The sequence below is a fragment of the Pteropus medius genome, unplaced genomic scaffold (genome assembly GCF_902729225.1).
Source record: "Pteropus medius unplaced genomic scaffold, Ma_sr-lr_union100, whole genome shotgun sequence".
NCBI classification, from domain to species: Eukaryota; Metazoa; Chordata; class Mammalia; order Chiroptera; family Pteropodidae; genus Pteropus; species Pteropus medius.
Window position 1 is genome coordinate 5,204,785 of NW_024352785.1, and position 26,515 is coordinate 5,231,299.

A 26,515-nucleotide genomic window follows, 5' to 3' on the forward strand; every position below is an offset into this window, starting at 1 on the left:
AAATATGTGTCATGGAATGTGCGCTTCACAATAACACCCCCTTTTAGGTTCAGTTTATGTTCTTTGTATTCTAATTTTATGTATTTATGTAATCTTTATTTTATAAAAATTGAATCATGCTATATTTTTTATTCATACTTATTTTTAATGGCTTATTATGTGATATTTGAAACAATATAAATGACACTAAACAAAATGACCTTCGTAGAAATTTGTGGAAATTTTTTCTGCACTACTATTTTTTATCTCTTTTTTTAGAATTCCCATAAGAGATTAGTGGTAGCAACTTAGCTCCAAAGAGAAGTCTCCTATTTAAAAGTTATTCTTGATTCTCTCAGTTGTATTATTGTTAAAGCCATGTAGAAAAACTTTTTAAAAATCCATCTTTATGTGAAGCCAACCTCAGGTCATCTGAGCTATAAAAAATCGATATAGATTTGTACAAGTTTAATTATAATACTCAGAATTTTGAGTGTATCAAGAAACAAGCTCTCAACAGTTTTAGTGAATATACTATTCTTGACCTTTTAGTTGCTTAGATGAACTTTATAAGCATACAGTCTTAACATCATTTTTAGATTAATTACTTTATCTTCATCTTTAAGAAAGTGAGTTAATTGGTTTTATACAGTGTTGACATCAGAACTTCACTGATGTCAGTGATAGTTTTAAAAAGTAATTGCTAGGGATCAGTTTCTTATTTTAGCTCATGAAGGAAGTACTGCTGCTTGTATCACTCACTGGATTTGTCCATCACAATTACTATGTGAATGGCAAAAAAACTGCCTTTAAATTAAAAACTAGATATGTTCTTAACTTAAGAAAGGGAAACTAAAAATTCCCATTATTTTATTCACAGTTTGTCTAGTTATAAGAGGCATGTTATAAGTTTATATAAGACATTATGACACTTTTTCTGATTTGAAATTCTATGTGAACTTCATCTCATTACTTACTTTTATTAAACATCGTACTTCAGTGTCTTGAGTTCACATGAGATTGAACCTTCCAGTATTCATTTCTAAGTTGTCTTACTGGTTGCTTTAACTTTATAGTCATTTTATATGCCCTGCATTTCATTCAATCATGTTTATTTATCCAGGCAATATATGTCAGGCACTGTTCTAGACGATGGAGATACTGCAATGAACAAAATAAATGAAAAAATTTATCACCCCATGAGCCTACATCAGAGGAGGAGTTAGACAACAGGATAAATACGTAAAACATATATGATGTTAGATAGTGATAAGTTCTAAGGAGAAAATTCAATAAGGAAAAGGAGGTGAGAAATTTAGTTGCGGTGAGAAAATGGTTATTGACTTATGTAGGGTGGCCAGAGTAGACCTCACTGAAAAAGTAACATTTGATGGAAGATTGGAAGGAGGTAAGGAAGCCATTAACCCATTTGGCCATCTGAGGAAATATTTCAAGTAGCAAATGTAAACATCCCAAGGAAGGAATGTATATTTGGATTTATAAAAACACCGAAGGAAATGAAAGTGGCTGCAATTGGGGAGGGTAATGATAAGAGATGAGGTAAGAGAGATGATAGAGCACAGATTATATAATCTTGTAGACCAAGGTAAAGACTTTGGCTTTTATACTGAAGGAGATAAAAAATTTGAGCAAAGTTCTGGAGTGATATAAAGGATCCCTTGACTTTTATGTTAATGTTAAGGTAGACCAAAGGAAAACAAAGGGAGAAATCGAATATATGTATTGTATGTATTTCAAATATACAGCGTAATGATTTGATATACATTGTAGAATGATTACCAAGATCAAGATAATTAACACACCCATCATCTCACATACTTAATTCTTTTTTGTGTGTGTATGATGTGTGGTGAGAATACCTAAGATCTACTCAGCAGCTTTCAAGTATACAGTATATTTGGTTGAAATATCATTATCATTTTTATTATTACATGTTACACATCTATAACTTTTTATATATCTTTATTTCTTAATTTCATATAAGAATTCCTTTAGGATATTTGATTATTACAGATAATCATTCTTTGAGAAATGTAATTTACACTTTTCAGTGTTCTTTGAAGTATTTCTTTTCATATACCCAGATTTGGAATTATTTTTATATTCCAAGGTTTATTTGTATGGTGATTTAATACTGGGGTGTGATTTAATACCTGGTCAGTGGTTTTCATGTTAATACTTCTTCAAGCCTCCCCCTTATTCTGTGAGGAGGTCCAAATATTCTTTCTGTTGCACCAATGAATAAACTGTGATTCCGAGAGAACTTGCTCAGTACATTGCACACCTAGTAATATATTAGTGTCCTCAGTGTGAAATATTCTTAGGCATCATTGCTAATATATCACAGAAGGTCTGGCTGCTGTGTACAAGAACTTAGGGGGTAATTTATTAACAATGCCCTGAATTGACTCTAACACTCTAACTGCCTTGAGTTAAATTATATTCTATAGTTAAGTGTTAAAGTAAGCTAATTTATTTTTGTTCCTCACTTGATGAAACAGAAATATTCATTTAAAAAATTGTCTATAAGTTAAATTCCGGTAAATTGAATCTTCTTTTATACTATGGAAAAGGAGCTTTTAATTTTTTATCCTTGAACTGAGAAAATTATCTTTTGGTCATGTCAATAATATCCAAATTTAGAGAGTTTTGAGAGTTCTGATTTCTTAACGTAGAGTTTTCTTGAAACAGAGCACCGTCATATCTATATCTATGCATAGCACCTGTATATGTATACATAAGCTTTTTGTAAACAATCAGATGTAAGCTTTCATTACATCACACTGCATTGCAATGCTTCTTACATTGAAAAGTATGGTCAATAAAATGTTTTTCTCTTACTAAATTTAACACTATCCATTCATCCTGTGTGATAACTAGCCTGCATGCCTATTCAAATATGAAGACAGAGAAAAAGGGTCTTGGCAGAGTTTGGGAAAATATTACTTAACCAATGTTATGAAATAAAGAAGTGCCGCGATTTGAGCATGTGAATATCTACAGTTTTGTCACTGCATTTTATCTATCAAAGACCATCATTTGAAGACTAATACATGAACAGCTTCAGTATATAAAATCTAATTAATACTACATCGATAAATTAAATAAGGATCATTAGAAGTTTTCTTAAAATATTATATGGGGTATGCTTCCTCAAACTTTTGAAATTATTTTTGACCTTGAAAATGTTATCAAATGGAGCATATATATTCCTATTCCTTAACTCAAATGTATCTCATACTTTATTTCCTTTGGTTAACATTTCAGCAAAGTACATACCAGGTTTGTTTGTTAGTTTTCTTTTTCTTTTTTACCAATTTGAATTACATTTAATCATTATGAAAATTAATTTCCTCATGGAAAGGTAGATGTTTTTCAGCATGCTGGAGTTTAAATCTGTTTTTATTTTACCATCTTCACCGTTTTTAAGTACATAGTTCAGGAGTGTTAACGGTATTCACATCATTGTGTAGAAGTAGTTTTTCTTAAAAGGAACTTAATTAGTTGATGAATGTAGTCATGCTATAGCAATGACTGTATATTTATTCTATTTTATTGTTCTTCCTCCAGAATATGTATCGATTTGAAGGCACTGGGTTTTCAAACATTCCTCAACTTATAGAACATCACTACACAACAAAACAGGTCATCACTAAGAAATCAGGTGTAGTTCTGTTGAATCCCATTCCTAAGGTAGGTACATATATATATATATATAAACTTTTTTTTTTTTTTAAGAATGCTTCGTCAGTTAACATTTTCCACGGTACATAAAGCTCTAAGATTTTTTATTAAAGTTTGGAAACAAAAAGGCTTTGTGACTACCAGCAGTATAAGAGTATTTGAAATAGTTTCCTTGTTTTATTCAGATGGGTTACCTTTTTTTTCATTGTTTACTGGGTTACAAATAGCTTTTTATTTTTTCTTTCCAGTTTTTCTTGAAAGACTTGAGGCCTTTCTTCACTTTACAAGGTTGTCTTTGAAAGGTTTAGTTTATTAAAAACTCTAAATTGTAGAAGTCAAAAAAAATGTCCAGCAATCATGAGTACATTAGAATTTTAATTTTGGGTGTTAAGTTTACAATATATTATAAGACATTGGAACTTTTGAAACTATACTGCTCTTCTCAAAAGTAGTAAATTATAACTTCCCTGTGAGGAGCCAGGTAGTTGGGTGAGAGATTGCTGTAGATCATTTCTTTCTCTAAGATCTGTCACAACATTTGTGTTTCAAGAGATCTGTGAAGTAAGGAATGGGTACAAGGAAGGTTTGTGTTTTTAAGGTGAAACTTTTGGAGCCTGGACCACATTGGAGTACTGGAGCTGGCTTAGCTTCTGAGTACTTTTGAAGTTTCAGGAATTGGATTGGGGTCGGCAAGAATCCTTTCCTCTGGGGGTTGTTTACAATGAAGAACAGTATAGAAATAGGGAGTCATAAAACATGGTATGTTAAATAGTTTTATGTATATCTAGGCATGACTTTCTAATGTGAATTAAGTGGTATTCCCAAGAATGCTAGTGTATAATCCAAATTCAGCTTAGAAAATTTTCAGAACAATTGTTATACTTTTCATTGATAATCTAGAATATAATGTCAGTGTTTGTACTTGTATTTTATTACTCAGTTTTTACTTACAGGCTGAGCTTAAAACATTCCTCTTACAGAAGATTTTGATAGTTGCCGGACACTAATTCTATATGGCTAAGGAATTGACCTTCTTGCACAATTTTCTAGAATTATGAGATTGCTCATTCTCTGTTAGTATTTTCTCATCAGCTTCCCTGCCCCACCCCACTCCCATTTTAATTGCAGAAAACCCTATAAAATTGTTTTTTAGTCTGGAACAGGTTGTCACATTTTATCTCTAGTAAAAGAAATGCCTATCAATGTTTCCTCTTCCATCAGTGAATTTAATTGCAGTTGTTTCACAGAATTCTAACATTTTTCCTTAGTTAATGTGATCTATTCTTGTGACTTCATTTGCTCTTCATACATCAGTGACTTGCAAATTTATATTTCTAGTTCAGATTTATGTATTTCCCCCAACTAATGTTTTTCTACTTTTACCTAAAACTGAGTTCATTACCTTTAACTCCCAATTTTGTTCTTCCTTTTTAAGTAAATGCTACCAGTAAATACTCAACTATTCAAACCTTAAACCTAGGGGACATCTTTGACATTTTCTCTTCACTACTGCTCTCTCTCCAGTACTTTAAGTGATAGGAGTTTTGTGTACTTAATTGTACATGTAAAAGTACGAACTTCCATTCTAGTATATCTCAGTATGAAATAAAATTCAGTGCAGTGAAGATACTTTTTACCTCTTAGGTTAATGAGCTATACAGCTAGGTTTTCAGAGATATTAAAAGCCCATTTCACAAGCCAACTAAATATTTGCGTTGTCTACTTGCTTAGCTAGGTCTAATTTGAGAGACTGAAGCCATAAAAGAGGCACATAAAAATGCAATTATTTTCTTGGAATATGTAAGTTCAAATAAAGCCACATCTTTCACTACATAAAATTTTTCATGACACTAGTCTAGATACATGGAGTAGATTCTCTGGACTATCTCAAACCCAGTTATTCTTTCTCCCAAACCCCAAACACTGGCTGTGGAGCTGAGCTGACTGTCTCATCATTTTATAGCACCAGCTATGAAAATGACTGTAAACTAAAAGCTATAGAAGATTAAGGAGCTATATATGATTGTTTTATGAGGTGGAAATTTAAAGTTTATGTAGCTGACTATTAACTTGATCTAAAGTACTGATATTGAAATATGCAAGTCATTATCTCTGTTGTAAATATTGTTTTACACTTGATTTAAAGAATCATGTTACTCTTTTACATGAAAATCACAAAGCAGAGGTTGTGAAAGTTAGATAATTTTCAATTATGAGTGGGGAACAGACTGATAAGGATTTTGCTATGGTCACATTATCTGTTATGTATCGTTGTACTCTTATAATTGGAATCTATTTCTTGATTTAATTTGTATAAGAAGTTAATGTCTTTGACCATATAATGTGCTGTAAAACATCTAATTTCCATCTTGCCAGACTTCATTTTTAGCCTACATAAAGAATGCTATTTTGGTCTCAATATAATTCTGTTTATAGCAACTTACTTCTAAGACTCTTCTCATTTATTTCTCTCTTCCCCATAAAACTATAAATATATCATCATAATGTCTAGCTGGTCAAAGTAGTCGTTTTCTTATCTTCAGAGGTACAGGTAACTAGACAATACAGCAATAGAGAAATAATTTAACTTTCTCATGGTAATGCCAGTGGTGCCCAATACACTCATCCTTTACCCTCCACTGGCTGATTTCTCCTACAGTGCCTCCCAAAGCCTATGTAAAGATGGAATATGAAAGGCATTGTCATTAACAGGGGTTATTGATCACCCATTATCTTCTCCTTACAGTTTTATGTATATGCACATGGCCTGTTTTTTACTACGCAGGTTAGTTTCCATTCAGATGTCACTATCAGAGAAGCCTTTTGACTACATATGTGAACTAGCACCTCACCTCCTTATGTTCCCTTCTTCCCCTTCTTAATTTCTTTCTGTTATGATTATGTTTACCTGATATTATATTATATGATGCATTTTTAGTTGACTCTCTCTCCCAAGTGAAGGGTAAGTTTCATAAGGGCCAGAATTACATTTAATGTTTTGAGCACTCATATCCCAGTACCTAGAACAGCGCTGACCCATAGTAGGTGTTCAGTAAACATTTGTTGAAGAATTGGATTCATCGAGCAACTGCTAGGAGCCAGGTATTTGCTCAGCATTTTATATGCATTATGTTATTTAACCCTATATATTCCTATGAAGTATTATGAACCCCATACAGTATTATTGTTGTTATTAACCCCATACAATATTATGAATGAGGAGCTGAAGCTTAATATGTCAAATGACTTGCACAAGATAACACAACTGATAAGAGGCAGAAATGAGATTTGAGTCCATGGTCTTAACCACTGTCTGTCTTGATTTTAGAGTTTAGACTTTAGAGAGTCTAGAATAAACTATTTAAGGGACATTGATGTGGGGAAAGGAAGTATCTTTGATTTCATAAAATGTTAAATTGAAACAAGATTTTAATATATCAAAAATTATACTATAAGTCTCTATAAAAGGAAAATTATTAAACAGTAATATTGGGTCAGAGATCTGAGATTTGAGTTAAAATTTAAGGCTTGGTAAAATATGGGTTAGAAAGACATCCAGTTCAATTTTAACATTTAAATCATGCTTTGCAAGTTTATTGCCTTGTTAAGTTTAATATTTCTTTAGATTTCGCTGTTTTTAAAAAGAAATTTATTTCTGAATGGAAATTAAAAATCATGATTAAATTCAAGGGAGTTAGTCAGTGGACCATTAAGTTGAACCTTAGACAAATGATTTGCCTGCCAGTTTAAATCAAATATTTGTGACTTTTTATCAGAATTTGGTATAGGTTGCCAGAATATTAGAGGCAGATTTTTAAAGAGGAGAGGAAATCTTTTTGTGACTGAAACTGCTGACTTGTAATTGAGGAGACAGGTTGGTGGCCACAGCATTCAAGATCAAACACGTGCAAACAAAGAATTCATAAGAGAAGAACGTTGTACTTTTAATTAGGTATTCTATTCATTATTTTAGTTTCAGATCTCTTAAAGACTATTTTACCTTAAGTATTGCTTTTCGCAATATTACTGTTTAATGATTTTCCTTTTATAGAGGTTTTTGATAGAATTTTCGATATGTTTTTTCAATTTAACATTTTATAGAAGCAAAGAAACTTCCTTTTTCTTAAATCTACATTCATGTGCCTTAATTTCTTAATTCTTTAATTAAATTATTAAAATGATTTAAAGTTTTAATAAAGAGAGGATTAGAAAATATGTGATTCAGTATTTATTCCTTTAGCAAATATTTACTTAACATTAACCTGTGCTGGGCAGTGTTCTATATTGTGTCAGAGTGTAATACATACTATGAAAAGGAAGCAAGTCAAGGAGATAATGACCTGAGCATGATGATGAGGGCAGGAGGAGGTGTGTGTGTGTGTGTGTGTGTGTGTGTGTGTGTGTGTGTGTGTGTGTGTGAGAGCGGCTTTTAAACATTGTGATCAAAGAAGGCCTCCTAATAAATTTTGAGGAGAAATGTAAAGCCAAGGAGATACCTGTATGGTTATATGCATCGGTAATCATTAAAGTATTTAACATGAATACTAACCAATGAGAAAAGATGCCAACTTTACACTGGTAGAGCCATAGTGGTGTTTATTGACCAAATATCCTCCATGAGTGTCTGGGGAGTGTTCCTTGGTGCAACCGAGGACCTGCTGAGGCTAATATGGCAGAAACGGTGGTAGAAGGGGAGAGCAATGGGAGGCGAGCACAGATTTGGATGAATTTAATAACTAATATGAAGTGTCTTAAAAGGTCAGTTGTTTATTATATGATTTAAGAAATTCACTTCATTTGAGTAAAAACCCTGCATAAAATTTTACAAGTTTATATAGTGGGTCTCTTTAAAACAAAAGATTTGGGTTTAATAGCACAAGTGAACTTCCAGGAAATATTTTTGTAGTAATATGGCCATCCAAATAAGTTAGAGAAAAACCCCTGATTTTAATTTCCCCAAACTTTCCCCTCTAGTTCATTGTTCCCACCCCCGACACCACCAAGCAATTAATAAAATTCTGACCCAATGTACCTAGAGATAGAGTAAGATCCAACAGGTTAAAGACTCAGTCCAACAAGACTGCCGCCACCCTGTAACTTCAGACACCAATCACAGGTCCATGTTATCACCTGTGTTTATAAACAATTGTTTTATAGATTGGAGTTTCCAACAGACCCCCTCCTTGGGTTCATTTGCTAGAGTAGCTCACAGAGCTCAGAGAAACATTTTATTTACTAGATGATCACTTTATTATAAAAAGATATAACTCAGGAACAGATGGAAGAGATGCATAAGGCAAAGTATGCGGGAAATGACATGGAGCTTTCTTTCATGCTCTTTCTAAGCACAGTACTGTTCTCCGTGTCCACACCTTCCTTCACCAGCCCAGAAGTTCTATGAAGCCAGTCCTTTTGGATTTTTGAAATATGTAGTTTCACTTCATAGCTATAATTGATTGAATCATTGGCCATTGGTGACTGAACACAATTTCTAGCCTCTCCCCCCTCCCTAGAAGTCAGGGAGTGGGACTGCAAGCTCCACCTTTGTAATCACAAGATTGGCTCCCCCCCATCTACAACCTGCGGGGTACTCCTAGGTCACCTACGGGCTTTCCAAAGATCATCTCATCACCTAAGAAAAGACTTCTTTATGGCTCTCCACACTCAGGAGTTTCCAAGGGCTTTAGCAGCTCTGTGCCAGAAATGAGGTCTAAGACCAAATATAATTTCTTACTATAAATCATGCTATCACACTCATTAATATTATTTTTGGAGGTATCGAACTAGCTGTGTGTGCTTTTGCAATTACTCTTATGCTATCATTTGTATGGAATTTTTAAGAAGTGCTGTGTGTTTAAAATTTGTACCTAAGAGTGATTTTTTTAATCTCTTAAAAATGAGATAATTAAATATCATGTCAAATCAGATTTCTGGTAAGGGAAACCCATACTTTGGGAACATGTTCTTATCTAGAATGCCCACTGTTTAATTGCCTATTTTAGATCAATTATTAGGTCTATTAAGAGTGGAAGAGCACAAAAAATTACTAAATGTTCTCCTTAGGACATCCATCAAGAATATATAAATCTCCACATGGACCTCCAATTTGAGCAAAGAGAATTCAATTTTTAGTGCCAAGTTTGAGCACTACCAACCACATGATCTGAGGCAAGTCAGCCAACTTCATCTTCAGGCTACAGGTACCCCACATGGTTGTTGTAAAGATCATGTGAGAAAATCTCTGTATATATTTTGGAAACTGTAAAATACCAAATACTTTCTTATTTAAAAACTTTTCCACAGGACAGATAAATAAAAACAGAAGACCAATTTGGAAGATTTTAAACTGTGAAGAAAAAATAAACATTTATTGAATGCATAATCTGTGGATAACACTCTACCTAAATTATTTTATTAAACCTTTTTAACAACTGTGAATTGAGTATTAGTATTATCTTCAATATTAGGTGAGGAAACTGAGATTATAATTTACCTTAAATCTCATTTCTTATAAAATTCAGTTGTAACCTGAAACTGATTCTATTCTATTCATCATCTTTTTACTGCAACTCCAACTAGCATAAATTATAGTCTGTGGTCTTAGTAATGCCAATAGTTCAACAACAATCTTTTTTGTGTGTGCTCCAGTATTCTAGCAATAGGAGACAACAGTCAGCTTGATAGTTATGATCCCATCCCTTATGAAACTTAGGAAATTTATTCTAGCAGGAATTCTATAGCATGTTGTGCTAAGGGAAATACAGGTAATATTTGAGTATTTAATCTTCACGTAGTATGATCTAGGAAGTCAAAGTAAACTTGGAATATGGACTCAATTCACTTAATAAAATAAAAGAAGCTCATCATAGCACATATAAAATGTAGATTGCCTTTCAGTGTTTTACCTTGAACTTTACCGGCAAATATTTGGAGGCAAAAGTGAGCAGCAACAAGAATTTATTTGAGATCCAAAGAATAGCTATTTGGGAAGCACCAATTCAGGCAGAAACCCAAATACTATTCTGATTAGAGGGTGAAGGCAAAGGTTTTTTATAAGAAGGGGAAGGGAAATAATTACATGAATAAAAGGCAGGAATTTCTATTGGTGTTAATAAGCTAAGTTATTCTTTAGCTCTACATGTGGTGGTAATTCTAAAGAATGTCTTCAATTTTCAGTCCAATAGTCAGAATGTCTGCTTTCCTGTTTGATTTGCAGGCAGTTGTTTGGAATACAATATCGGTTGGCCCAGTCAAAAATTATTTTGCCCAGTTTAAATATTCCAAAAGTTTGAAGAGTAAGGTTGAAGGACTGAATTTGATTTACAGTAGAACATTGCCTGCAATATGTCACTTCATTTTATAGTATTTGTGAAATCTTTTATGCGCATGTAGAAATATACAAGATAATGCATAAAGGTACATCCCTCTATGAAAGGTATGAAAATGGTTGCATAAGTAAGCATTTTTTTCCTGTTCCTTGTTGGAAACCATAGAAAAGTGAATAACAACAAAAATTTAAAAATCCATAAACTACATTTTTTAATGAAACTAGGAGTCATATATAATTCACAGACTTTACAGTACATATTAACTCAGTGAAAAATGCCTTAGATTGGGCTGAAGTTGCGTAGCACAAAGTTTAGAGAAGGTATGATTAAAGAACCAACCTGCAGTAGATCTTACCAGGCTTCAGCAAAAATATCTGTTGAAGGAGATGAAGGCACCCTGTAATTCTCAGGCTATATTCCTTGCTTGTATCAATGGATGTTGGAAATGGGTGAGGGAATAAAAATTTACATGTACTTAAGTGCTACAGCTAAAGTTGTACTTTAGAGAAAACTCAGAGCATTAAATACATCAACTAATAAAACAAAAAGAATAAAATAAATGAGTAAAGTGTTCAACTCAAAAACTTAGGAAAAAATAAATCCATGATCAAATAAAAGGAAAACAGAAGAGAATTATAAAACCATAAAGAAATGAATTAGAAAAAGGAAAGAGTATATACATAACTGCTTTTAGAAAGTTTAGTACCTAATCAAATCACCTGCTAATGTAATAAAAAAATTCATGCCATAAAAAGGCTAATCTCTTTAATATACAAAGAACCTCTAAAAAAAAAAAATACAGTAACAACAACAACCAAATAGAAAAATTGGCAATGGACATGAGTGGATAGTTCAAAAAATAAAAATACAAATGACTTTTAAACATACGATAGGTGATTGCCTCACTCAGAATAAAGGAAAATTAAAACTATAGTGAAATATTTTTTTCACATAACAGATTGGCATAAACTTACATTTTATAATCACTTTCTTGGCATAGATGTGCAGAAAAAGGCCCTTAGATAATTTGGTGATGGGATTATAAATTAGAACCTATAGAAAGCAATTTGGCAGAATCTATGAAAATTATAAAATGTGTATACTTATGATTTAGCAATAATTCTTCTACAACTTACCTTTATTTACATTTGTTAATATATGAAACGACGTCAGTATAAGGTGACGGGGCTCAGGGCAGGCCACCCCAAAATATGCCACTTTGGCATATTGATTATTTTGAATTAAAGTTACTTAAGAAACAGCCCATGCAGAAAAGGGGCATTCTGACCTTCCTTTGCTCTCCCTAAAAGCAGAAAATAACCTTCCCATGTGAAAGGTGCCTTTCCTGCACCAGAAGGCAGAGACATCCTTATCGTAGGAGATAGCTAATTCAGTGCTGAGAAGGCTATGTAAACAAATTGCTTAGATTATTCACTAATTAAGCATCCAAGCCTAAGTTTTTTTGTCACATGAATTCCTCACAAATTTGTGGTTTCTTGTCTAGAAAATATAAAATCTGCCTGCTTTGGTTATTTCAGGAAGTCCCATACCTATGAGAGCTTCATACATATGTTTGAAATTAAATTTGATTTTCTCCTGTTAATGTCTCATGCCAATTTAATTCTTAAACCAGCCAATAAAAAACTATGTAAAATAAAGGGGAAATTTTTCCCCTCCCTGACAAAGGTTAGTCACTGCAGCATTGTAATATCAGGAGATTGAAAACAATTGAAATGGTCATCCATAGGAGTCTAGTTAAATCAATTATGGTACCCCATCCAATGGAGTAGTACAAATGAAGAATTTTTCTATGTATTGATTAGAGAGAGTTCCAAGATATATTGTTAATAAAAGGTAATAGCTATAAAACAGACTTTATACAATGTTATTTTTTATATAAAAATATGGGGAGTATAAGATTCATATCTAAATTTACTTTTATATGATAAGGAAACTAAAAATATACTCAAGAAACTATGTAAGAATGATGTTGATATGTAACAGAAGTTACGTGTTTTGAGAGGGGGTTGAAATTGGCAGCAGAGATGTAAGAGAAACTTTTTACTGTTTATATTTTACATTTTTATTTTTTAAATCATTCAAAAGTTAGATGAAAAAATATTGAAACCATGGCACCTGCCCTCAGGCAGTTATAATTTTTCAGAGAGATACTTTATTAAAAAATTATTGTTAAAGGAATAAAATGATCATGTTATATATTGTTAAAGTAGAAAAAGCAATTTATAAAATAGTGTTACAATATTAATCTATTTTCAAAAAATGAAATGTATATGTACATATACATAGAAAAAGTTGAAAGACTAGAACATTATGATTATTTCAACTTGGAGAAGTTATGAGGGGTTTTTTTGGCTTAAGTGTAGTTTAAAATTTTTCATTGAACATGTTATTTTTGCATTATTAAAATTTTTCTAAAACTGTATATGATAATGTAAAGTAGAACACTATAAAGAGGTACTTTTGAAACTTTTTTCTACAATGCATAGAAAGGAATTACATTTTATATCGAGACCTGGGATACACAAAATAGTGAGTGTTGATATGTATGCATGTGTGTAACTCAAACAAATTTTACAAATCAACTTTTTATGTTTCTTACCTGTGATGCATTCTATTATATTTTTTAAAGTCTACATCCAAAAAGTTGATTTTATGAATCTCAATTTGAAAAAAATACCTATAAAAGGATTATTAAAAATCGATAAAGTCGAGTTTTAGTAGCAATACAATATGTGTTATAGGAATTCAGAAGAGAAATGAATGGCCTGGAAGTGGTTGATCGAGGAAGATGGACCTGAAGTAGTTCTTGAGGATAAGCAGAAGGAGTAGGGAAATTATTTGGAGTTATGGTAGGGGAATTATCTAAAACATGGGGAATTCCAAGACTTGTTTTAAGGAAGGTAAGATTTTGACAAAAGCAGATGAAGATGAATAATTCAAAAAGTTTAGTTTAAAGTTAGATTTTTGAGAGCCTTGAATACCAGAATTAGTATTTATCTATGAAAAATACCATTCTACCACAGGCTAATAAGCAAAGGATGAATATGAACTAAATGCATCTTGAATGTAATTTGTGATAACACATACCTCACTGAAATATTGAAGCCTATGCAGCCCTTTAATTGCTTGAAGAACCGAAGGCATTTATTGGCATATTTAAAAAATAAGGAATCAATTTTACCATTTCAAAGAACTTGTGTAGCCATTACCAAATTATATTACAGTAAAGAAATGCTAAAATAGAAATAAATTATCAGTACCAGTAAAAATAAATAATGATAGAAATTTAACAATAGTAAATAAAATAAAAATGTAGATTCTTAAAGACCTGGGATAATTTCCGGGTTGAGCTTGAAATTTAGGTGTAAACCATTATAGAAAAAGAGTTAACTGATTTCATGATTAGAGGAGAGGAAGGATATTACTTCATTTAAAGCAAAGTTTTACTAGCAATAAGTTCTAAAGAAAATTTCTCTCTTGTATTTTAGATATAACAATGTCCTTAATAACATTTCTGCAAAACATTAGGCAGAGATTTCATTGGTCGTTGCTTTCAGTGTCCTTTAATAATAGCTGAGGGCATAATATTAAAATTCAGCTTAATAAAGAATATTCTGCATCAGCATTTTTTTTTCTATTTTCAACTTTTGCTGCATAAGAGTAAAATCCTGGGATCCAGATTTATGATCAAAATATTAATAAAGTTAGTATTAAATACATTGAAAGTTTTAGTATCAAACAACCAAAAGTTTATACCAATGACATTTACAAGTATCTCATCTTAATTATATACCCGAACATAACATTTAGCAAAGTTGGTAGAGGGTCCATACATTGAGTAAAAAAGCACCTTAACACGGAATGGGGTATTGTTAAAATATTGTTGTTTTAATTCACACTTTGACCTTTCATTCACTCTTTGTGGAAAAAAGTCCACAATATGTTGCCAGTAATTTATTTTACTTTATATTGTAAATCCTTTCTAAATAATTTAATGGAGGGTCACCATCATTTTTAATGTCTTACTTTTCAGATTGTGAACTTAGACATTGGGGATGTATTTGATGTTCTAAAAACCCAAGAGTACAGTGGACAAAAATAATGAGATCTAAAAAGCAAGAAAAATGTCTACAAGAAAAAGAAAATGGCGTTTTTGACACAGGATAGTCTTAATGTTGGTACTTCTATAATTCAAGCTGGAGAGAAGTGGTCAACAGAATAGGAAGATAGACAAGGGTTGGTAAAGTATGAGGAGGAGAGCTGATAAGTAGAAGTATGACAGAGAGAGGAGAGTACCTGTTCTGCCTCCATGGCTGGGTCAGCCTCTAAAGTCACATAACCCCTTTTCCTTCTAACTGCTGTCCCTCCTCTGCCCCTTACAGCCCACAAAAACTTCTGAGGTTGAAAACCTCTGATGATCATGTGTAATTTTCATTTTCATTATTAGTCAACTTTATTCAATACAGATATTCATAAAGTATTCCATAAAAATGTCCTCTTCCTCTGGGCTCACATTGAACTCTGAAGTAATATAGTACTTACTTTATTCAGTTGGCTGTTATTGTTAGATTTCTATGTCTGACATCCCCATTACATAATAAGCCCCTTGAGAGCAATAAGGATTTTTTTCTAATTTTTATATATCTTACAGCATCTAATTCACAATTCAGTGTATATTTGATGTTATTTTTGAGAAAATCTGGACGTTTAATAAATGCCTCATATTATATTTGAAAAAATATTATAACCAAAAGACTTTAATATTCTGTTTTAGAACAATATAGAAATTTCAGCTTTTCGTGTTTTCAAAGTGGAGCATCTTTTGATTTATGAATCAAATCTCTTTAGAAATAAGATATATTTTGTTTCAGTTCCATTTATACAAGTTTATTTTTCATATTTTTATTTTCTTCTTTGATTGCTTTGTATTAGAAGTTACTGTTTCATATAGTTATGATGCTGTTACAAATTTTATAAATATTTTTAAGTATAGATGGAAAGTATTTCTGGTACACTCTTACTCAGCTTATTTTATACTACCAAGAACTACTATATACACACACATACACACACACATACACACACACACATACATACACACACACACACACATACATATATGTAAACATTGGCTGAGATTTTTTTTTATTTCCAACCCTATTTTTTAAAATTAAATTTATTGGGGTGACATTAGTTCATAAAATTGTATAAGTTTCAAGTGTACAATTCAATAATCATATGTATATTGCATTGTGTGTTCACCACCCAAAGTCAAATCTCCTTTCATCACCATATATTAGACCCCCTTTACCCTTATCAGCTTTTGCCCCTCCCCCTTTTCCCTCTGGTAACTACTAAACTCTTTTTTGTGTCTATGAGTTTTTGGTTGTCTTACACTGCGAACTATATTTGATTGGTTATATAATATCAAATGAGATTTCTGTTCGAAATTAAAGTGCTGAAGCAATCTTATGTAACATTTTATATTTCTTATTTGCAAATTACTATCCATTGTTAACCCATTTTAAAAGTGAAAATGAAATACAAAAACAAGCATTGCTCATTTTTACTTTTTTAAAAGAACCGTTTATCTTTTTTTACCACATTAAATTTGTGTTCACCTTCTGCTATGTTGTCCTTGAAATGAACAATTTAATTGTGCCACATAGACTTGTTTCATATCCTACTTTACTTTACATAGACAAATTTGCATGCTAAAAATTTTAATGAGCTTGAAATTACAGGATTTAAATTAGAAAGACCAAGGACATGAAAAAGATATCTACATGCAATATACAGATGACATATTATAGAATTGTACACTCAAAACCTATATAATTTTTTAACCAATGTCACTCCAATAAATTTAAATAAAAAAAGATATCTGCAAGTGATTTTTTAAAATAGAGAGCCTTATTTATATATAAGCCTTAGAGAAACTGAAACTTTAAATTCTTCCTTGTTATTTATTTAACAAATGGTATATGTTAAAACTAGACCAAAGATGAGGTCTTATAAAAGAAATACCCATACAGAGAAATAATAATTTGTGAATATCCTTGAAACTTGATTGGTGACTAGTTAATGAGAAACAGAATCAAGATCAGCAAAGATCTGTTGTTATATTTTCTTGTATGTCTCTCAGTAAAGAGGACCCTCAAGTATCAATCATGTCTTTACTGTTTTGTGATCTTACCATTAGAGATATGTTTAAAAGGTGGACTCTAGAGGTATGATTTTACAAATACTTTCTAGTAATGTTATGTTCTCTTTTACATAATAAATCTGTATCTTTTTTTGCCCCTGGAATCACTTCAGTTTGAGACCATAAGAATCCTTTTTTAATGTCCATAATACTAAACTGTCAATAGAGGTTTTTGAGTCTTCTCTAAAAATAACTTTTAAAAGACTCCTCCACTCCTTTTTACAATGTTCAGTGTTGGGTTTCTGGAAGGTCATCAGTGTTCATCTAAAATTAATAGGTCAGAATTTTCTAGGAATCCACAGGTTTTAAGCCTGTCTTTGTCTCTTCAGTACGCATTCAACAAAGACATATTGAGTGCCTATAATGTAATAGAAACTATATTAGATCTGAAGATATAGTAATGACTAAGGCAGTCTTTTTCCCAAAAGAAATTGGAGTCTGGTTGAGAAGACAGACAAGTAAATAAGAATTATGTTCAAGTTGATAAAACCCTATTCTAGAGGACAGTTCAGGGAAGGCCTACAAGAGTTGCGAAGGATCGCCGGGGTGTATAGGTGAAGGGCCTGGTCGAGTTTAGTGTCTCAGAAAAGGAGCTGCATCTAATCTTGAGATGAGAAATTCTGTGGTACATTTGGGGGACTAAGGATTCCAACTTATATACCTATAATGAAGAATATACTAATAGTTGGGGAAGAGGGAAGAAATGGTGTGATAGGTAGAAAGATGGCCCCCCAAATGTGTCTATGTTTTAATCCTCAGAATCATGGATGTGTGTGTTATAGTCCATAGCAAAAGTGACTTTGCAGATGTGATCATGTTAAGGATCTTGAGGTGGAGCAGTTATCCTGGATTATCCAGGTGGGGTCAATGTAGTCACAGGATCCTTATAAGGGAAAGAGGGTGGCAGAAGAATCAGAGACAGACAAGAAATTGTGACTGTAGAAGTAGTGATTGAAGTTACACATCCAAGAGCCAAGTGCTGGCAACCTCTAGATGCTGGAAAAGCCAAGGATTCTCCCCTAGAGCTTCCAAAAGGAATGCAGCTCTGCAAACACATTGGTTTTAGCCCTAGGAGACCTTCGTTGAACTTCGAAGCTGAATTGTGAGTTAATCAATTTGTGTTGCTTTAAGCCACTGAATTTGTGACAATTTATTAACCAGGAGCAATAGAAAACTGATACAGGAAGTGAGATTGGAGGTGTTAAAAGGTGCCAAGTAATAACTACTTCATGCTAAAGAATTTGGTTTTTGTCTTGGGGTTAGTAGGAAGCTTTGAATGATTTAACATGGGAAAGATCATGATCAGATTTCTACTTTATAAGGACCAGTATGACTTTATTATGCAAATATCATTTAGTGAGTGATTGATAAGTGAGAGATGGAATTGACAGCGAATGTGAAAAGGTAGTTTTGGGATTTACAGAACGATTGGATATTTGTGGAGAATCGATGATTGGGCAGAATTGCAAATAATTAGCTTAGTTATCTGTCAGAGTCAATAAGACTTGGCAAAGCATGTGGTGGATGAGAGAGGGTGTTTTAGGATTCCTTTCAGGTTTGTAATTTGAACAACTAGATGTTGATGTCATAGACTGAGATCTAGCCAAAAACTAGATTTAGGAGGAAGTTGTGGGCTTCTTGAGTATAAACTATATGTGACAGTTTCAAATAGATTGTCCTGTAAGGAGATGGATATACACATCTAGAATTTAGGAGCGGTCTCAGGGGCACAGATATACACTTGGGAGTTACCAACATGCAGAGAAAACACTTAAGACATAGAGTACATTAGAAAATATTTCCCACGAGAAGAGGGCCTTAGACAGCTCAGTGGAGGAGAAAGAAGAGACTCCAGTGGTCTCTCACTTTCCTTCCTCTCCACTCCTCTTGCCTTCCCATTCGTACAGGCTTTTATCACTTTAAACCTGTATTACTGACCATTCATTTACCTGTCTTTCCTTCAGGATTTTTCTCCTTGTGCTTGTCGCTAGATTTATCTCTCTAAAATAACATTTTATCACATCAGGTTTCTATTTTAAAAACCTAAGATACTTTTTTTGCTTTGCGAATCAGTGCAGGCTTCTTAATCTATTCAGGATTTTTTTTAAACCTGATCCTAGTTCATCTGTCCACTTTAGTACCCCTTCTTCCTTGTCTCTGTTTTTCTCTTTTTCTTTAGCCATCCTGTTAGAATGCATATGTAAGAATATAGAACCTCAAACTCAGAGGATACAAATGTGACCTCATTTTGTTGATTCACTCCTTCATCCCACTCCCCCACACCCCAGGCCCTTCTCTCAATCTCAGTCTTTGTTAATACCATCCATTCCAGCGTCTAAATTATAAAAAGTCTTTGGAACATTCATATACTCTTCATTTCCCCTCATCCTTCTCAATTAATGAGTCATGAATGCCTGAAACTTCTACCTCATAAATGGCTTTCAAATCTGTTACCTCCTCTACTTCCCCTGCTGCTGTGGCCAATATGGGTCCGAGGCCGATATGAGTCCGAGGCTCATGCTCACTAATCTTTTGCCCTATTGCCATGTTTAGATGTTTGGAACATCTAAAATAATAACATCATGTTATGAGAATGCTTAAAATACTTTAATGAATCAACATTTCCTATTGGTCGAGTTGAGACATCTGAGCACATAAGGACCCTTTGTGATCTAGCTCCTTCTAGCCTTTCCAGGTGTTTCTCCAGCCTGTCCTTCACATATCTGAAGTTGCAACTCACCAAAATTCCTTAAACTTTTCAGAATGTGATCTGCTATTTCATACTTTTCTATCTTTATAATGCTGCTCTCTTTTCCTGGAATATATTTTAAGCATCATTTCCTGTTTAAAATTTTTCTTAACCCTATCAATTCAAATTAGTTCCTCCTTTCCCTGTGCTTCCATAGGATTCTGCACAAGCCATGATTGTAAATCATGTCTTTTGTAATATTAAATTTATTTTATTTTTTATGTACTTTGAGTTGTGGATCTGTGAAGTCAAGTACTGCATTAATTCACTTGTCTGTTCCTTGACCCTGGTTTATGGTGGCACATAAAAGGTGCTCAACAAATATCAAGTGAAAGATTATGTTAAAGAACATAGGATGGTATGAATTCATAGATTCAAGAAGTCCAAAAATTCTAGGCATTAACAGGAATATTATAATTAATAAAACAGAGGCGATAGTCTGGTCCTTATTCAATGCCTAGAGTTGTACTAGGTACCTTACACTATAATTTTAGTAGCCACCTTTGAGGAATAGACAATGAAACCAGAAAAGATCCAGAATGGGAGACTATAGGAATTACTAATTTGGAAATGTGATACAACTACCAACAGTTATGCAAACAACTATTGTTCAATGATTCAATGATTTCTTGTGTGTATCATGCTTTCAGGGCTTATATATAGAAAACTGAGTAAATTTCTAAGCTGGTAAGAGAATTATTCCCAGCCACCATAGATCTTGTAAATCAAAGTGTTGTCTTAGATATTTGGAGAAGCCCAAATCACTGATTTGATTGATGGCAAGTCGCATCTCCTTTATGAACTAACCCCTTAGAAATTCTAGTTTGGAATTAGAGGCAGTTAAAGCAATATTCTTCTCTTTCAAGTTTCCCTAATTATTTCCTGGAGCTGAGTAAGCAGGAGAGGCTGTTCAGAGGATGATTCAGCTTGACACCTATTCCGCCAAATGTATCCTTACTAGATTGTTTTTCTTACGAGACTTTAGACAGTACTCTTGATCTCTTTCAAATCCAGTTTCTTTTTCTGTGCTTACTTCACAGTATTGCTGTAAAGGCAAGGTAGCAAAAGCATTTTGTAAGCTTTCAAGTATTTTTAAAATGTCACTTATTATCATATAATGTGCACTGAAATTATAGCTAACTGGATGGGAAAGTGTAATATCCATAGACTTAGGAAAATATATTGCCCATTAGGCTTTGGAAGCTTTAAAAATATCAAGATATCTGGATACTAGGTCATCTTTTTATAATAGCACAGAATTCCTTAATATCCTTTAGGTTCCTGTTACAGAAATATAAATTTGACCCAGATATATTAAACAGATATGCTTGCAATCTGGGACAAAAAGCGGGAGACACCATATCATTGTGTGGGTTACATATTGAATTAATGAGTTATACTGAATTCATTCTGAAAATAGAAAAGAAATTTGGTATATTTTGATGGTGACCTCTCTCAATTTATAAACTTTAATAAGATAGTGGAGAAGGATATAAAAGTCAAAGTTATTAAAATGAAAAAATGGAACAATAACTGGAAAATGAAGAGTTTGAAAGTTGGTATTTTTAAATTATAGGATTAGCAACAGTTTTTTTTTTCATATTTAAATATTAAGTCAGATCCAAGAGTTCGAGAAATGTCACACAGCATTACTTTGAGTAAAGAGAATTTTACAAAATTATTTAAAAAGTAATCTATATTGAAATATCTATTTCCTAGCAAAGTGTATCATTAACTGTTGCATAAAATAATCCTCATCCTGTTAATACTGGATATTATACAATGTTAGTTCTTTCCATTGCTGGTAAAAAAGATAATTTATACTGCAGGCCAATTTTACTGTGTTGACCAAGTGACCAAGAAAAACATTATTTTCTTTTTTAATAAATTCTTGTAATTGTTCTGATTTCTCTATCTAATAGAAACTATCTAAGCCAAAATATTTTTTAATATCATTTTTCCAATGCTATTTCACCTAAAGTATATAAAAATGCGAAACTATCCCAAATTCCATGTCAAGAACTAATGTATTTCAAATCGTTTTGAAACTGGTCCATTACCAGGCCTTTTGGCAAAAACACAGGATACATTTAGAAGTCATGGTAAAGAAACCATGTTTGAAGGTTTGGACCAATAAAAATAAATGTGAATTTCCAAACACCCTGCAGAAGATCGACTATTATTTATTATTGTCACCAGATTCCCATAATCCTCAAATGGTCACTGAATATGTCCAATAGATGTAGCGTTATTTCTGAATGATGTGAAGAAGCAAAAGAACTAGGTGAACTCTGGCTTTAGATGTGTTGTTTCACAGACATGACAGGCAACCTGATAAGGTCTCTTGCTGTTTGCTCAAACTTTAGTAAAAAACTGAATATGCTTTTTGAAAAGGCAAAAGAATGACTCATTGGGAGGGGCTTTTTAAGAGAAGGTTTTCTAGAAGAGATTTGGGCCATCATTTTATGTAAAGGTAGGGAATAGCATATTATACTCCATGATTGTGTCAAAGGTACTAAAGAATAGCCGAGGTCATTTGATTATGATTTCATAATCAAAGTTTAATTTCTTTGTTTATTTTCATTGTTTAGTAATTACAGTATTTAAACATAGTAAAAAGTCAGTATTTATAATATTCATTGGCAAATTGATTTATACACATCTTGCTTCATTCCAACAAAGGATTTGGAGACTCAAAGATATGTATATGTTTAATAAAACAGGCTAAAACTGAGGGGATGATGAAACTAGAGTGAAGTGAAAGAAACTTAATAACATATTTAATGAGAGTATAATTATTATATAGACAGGTGTATCAGAAGTTTCTCTAAGGGGACAAACACCAGAAATTCAGTTCTGAGTTCATAAATAACAAAAGTGTGTGCATGTGGTGGAGGCGAAGGTGGTGCGGGGAGTACAGGAGAAACGAAGCTGCTCTGCTCAGAAGTGTATAGTTCTGAAATATGAGAAAAAGCCTCCAGAAAATCTTTATTGAGGAGACCAGCCAGCTTTTATGTAATACACTTATGTAAACTATATGCCAGATATTGTTCTAAATGTCTTCCTCATTTAAATTACAGAAAAACATTAGAAGGTTGGCGTTACTATTTCCCAGTTTTAAGAATGAGGAAACTGAGGCACAGAAAAGTTAACTAATGTTCTCAAAAATGCATAGCTATTAAATAGCCGAGCTTGGATTCCGACACAAGCAGTTTGCCTTCTGAGTATTTGCTCTTAACATTATGCTATGCTCCCTCTCTAAGTGGTATAAAGGACAGTGTCTGGAATTCCACTTTGTAATAAGTATACTGAATTTTTGTGACTGTTTCTCTTTGCAACTATCAATGATGCTAATCAAGGAACAGTGAAGTTGCGTTAACTTAGGAAATATCAGTACTTTTTCACTTTTAGTTGTAGATCTCCCTAAGATTTACCTCCTACACCAGTGGTTTTGAAAAGTGTATACTCTAGGTGAGTAGCCTCAACATCACCTGGGAACTGTTAGAAATGCAGATTTTCTGGCCTTACCCCAGGCCTACCAAACCAGAAACTCTGAAAGGGAGGCCCCAGCTCAGTTTTAAAACTCCTCTAGGTAATTTGGATGCTCCCTAAAGTTTGAGAACCACTAATCTAGATGGGAAAAAAGAAGCTATCCTGAACCTATAAATTCTCTTCATTACTTTATCTCTGTAATTTAGACAGGGAGAATATAGGAGGAATTTGGAATGAAAGTATATGTATTCTACCCTTGGAAATAAGAGAAGAAATCACATTTATATGGGAATAGACTGGTAATTATTTGAGGTATAAGCAATGACCTTTTTAAATTTTAATCATCTTATAGCATCCTAATGATCAAGAATCAGTGAAGCAGAAATGCCCATTTTATGGCTTTTTGAAGAAGTTGATGTTCCAAAATTGATTTTTGTAGTCTCATCAGAATTCAAAAGAAAGATATCTAAAAAGATAGTCTGCCAGAATACTATTTTTTTGGTCTCTTTATGAGCTGTATGTTCACTGTAATCATTCTGAAGTGAGTCTGAGACAGAAAATGATAAAGTTAATCTAAGAATTATAATTTTTAAGCTTGTGTTTGGTCAGTCATATTTTAGATTGATCAAGAAAGCTAAACTGTAAACATTATTTCCTCAGAGAAATGTCCCTGACTTCTGGGCAAAATCAGATACCTTGTTACACACTTTAAATTTCCTTCTTAACATTTTCCATTTTTTATAATTATACATTTACTAGCATGAGCCCATTTAAGCTTCATTTCCTTACCCATAAAATGGTGATAACCTTACCTTATCAGTTTTATTATCAAATAAGATTAACTCATGTATGGAAATTTACAATCGCTTCTATAGTTATTTGTTGAATACTATTAATACATTAACACCACTACACAGTAAGTCTCATGAGGGCAAGGATGGTATATATTTTTTTGCAATATGTAAAGGGCCAGAAACAATTTTAGAGATAATCAAGCATTACTCTTAGCATTTCTGGGGAAGGAGTCACGAACACAAAATTACAAGATTGATAACATCATTGATCAAGATTTATACTTAGACCATGACATAACATGTTCTCCTAGTCTTACTTCTTCCTGCTTCTTCAAAACTCCTATTCTCTTACTTTACTCTCTGCTTTCTTTAAACATCTTGGTGCTTTTGGTCTAAACCAAATTGAATCTAATTATATTTTGAAATTGAGTTGATTTTTGGCAGAAATCTGGACAGCTGATTCATAGTATTCTTCTAGGTATGAAATATATGCAAAGTAGTAAATTAACTTTTGTCATTTTATGACAGTGAAGTTTTTGACATGACAGTCATTCTTAGCAGTTTTATCAACACATCAAGCAAATGAGTATTTTTTCTAAGCCATATTGAAAGCCTTAGAAGAGAGCACAGGGAACACTGGAGTTACTCATCAGTCTGTCAGTAAAATTTGATTTTAGACACTTTGGAATATTAATGACAGAATCAAGTTCACAGAGGATCAAGAGAATCGGTAGAATTCAGGGTCACAGAGAAGCAAGAGATGAATGGTGGTTTAAAAAGTTTCAAGCCCTTTTAGGTCAGCTAAAGTGTGTTTCCCAGGTTCTTCTTCCAAAAAAAGATAGTATTATGAGACAGCTTTAGAAACCTACTCAAGCCATGCTAACACAGATGTACACTCACACTCACACATTCTTTCCCTCTTTGCTCTGTCACCATTTCTCCCTCTCTGCCCTTTTGGTCTCTTTCATGCAATCACCAAATATTTATTTAGCACTTTCAGTGCAACTGTTGCTGGCAGTGCAGTAGAAAACAAAACAGACATGGTGCCTACTTTTCCTGAAATGTTTACTTTCGGGACTATTACACAAATTTTCAAAAAGATTCTCTTAGGCGACTTAATCCTACTAGTTACTTTTCTGTCTTTTCTTTTGCTTGCCTTACTTTCAGAATACCTTTTTCAGAAGTAAAAGATTAATAAAAGACTTCCCAGAACCCTAGATCTTACCTTTTTTGTTTCTTAAACTCTTTGTGAAGAGTTATACTTAGTGAAGGCAATGATCTAGAAGAATATGTAAAAAGGAATTGAGACTATGCTCAGGAGATATACAGAAACTACTCAATTTAAGAATTTAGAAGACAGAAATATAAAAATTGAATAAAATATCCCACCAAAAACAGGCAATTATATGCATAAGTATCTTTAAGAACTAAATCTGAAAAAAAATAAAATCTGAATGAAGAGTTAACTTAACATATTTGAAAATACAGAAGAAAAATATCTAGGAGATGAAATTATTCTTAATCTAAGACATGATGCTGGAGTGTGAGCAAATGCTGGTCAGTAATTATTTCAATACATTCTTCATAGTTAGACTTCATTGAGAATTGTGCTCACGACTTCTCATTACACTTAATAATATATAGATGTGACAAATTACTATTCATCTAAAAGTATGTGGGGAAAATATGATACAGGATATATAAAAATCAGTTGGGAAGGGGATTATCTATCAGTCAATGGTGGGGAGATTGGTTAGTAGTTTGGTAAAACATCAATTTCAATACTGCTTCTCACAGTGTTATACATTCAAAATTGATTATATATATATATATATATATATATATATATAAATCAAATCATAATAAGAAAGCAGAATTGAATATTTATAAACTTCTGGAGATGGAGATGAGACTTTCAAAGGTTAGAAAAAACATACAGAAAATTTTTTAAAAGGATAATGTGATCAATTTGAGTATCTAACAATACACTAATCTTAAATGTTACAAGGAAAAATGTCCAAGATAATAAGATAAATTACAAACTAGGAGTAGTGCTTGTCATAGAAATAACCCATAAAAATGAGGAGACACATAGTAAAAATCCAAACTTAAATGGACAAAAGACATGGGCTGACAGATCACAAGAGAGGGACTACAGTTGTTTAAATAAATATAAAATGTGTCAGTTCAATATAATTATATTTGCAGATAAAGTTGTAATTAGGTTTTATTTTTAAATGTT

The 26,515-nt window shown here is 32.6% G+C and overlaps 1 protein-coding gene across 2 annotated transcripts in view; it reads left to right on the plus strand.

The window, feature by feature from the left end:
• LOC120590799 (tyrosine-protein kinase Fer) overlaps positions 1-26,515 on the plus strand; it is a 287,646-nt gene that overhangs the window by 89,975 nt on the left and 171,156 nt on the right. For both annotated transcript variants that reach the window (XM_039848412.1, XM_039848413.1), the window contains one exon: positions 3,571-3,693. In XM_039848412.1, the coding sequence (XP_039704346.1) occupies positions 3,571-3,693 (123 nt within the window). The remainder of the gene's footprint in view (positions 1-3,570; positions 3,694-26,515) is intronic.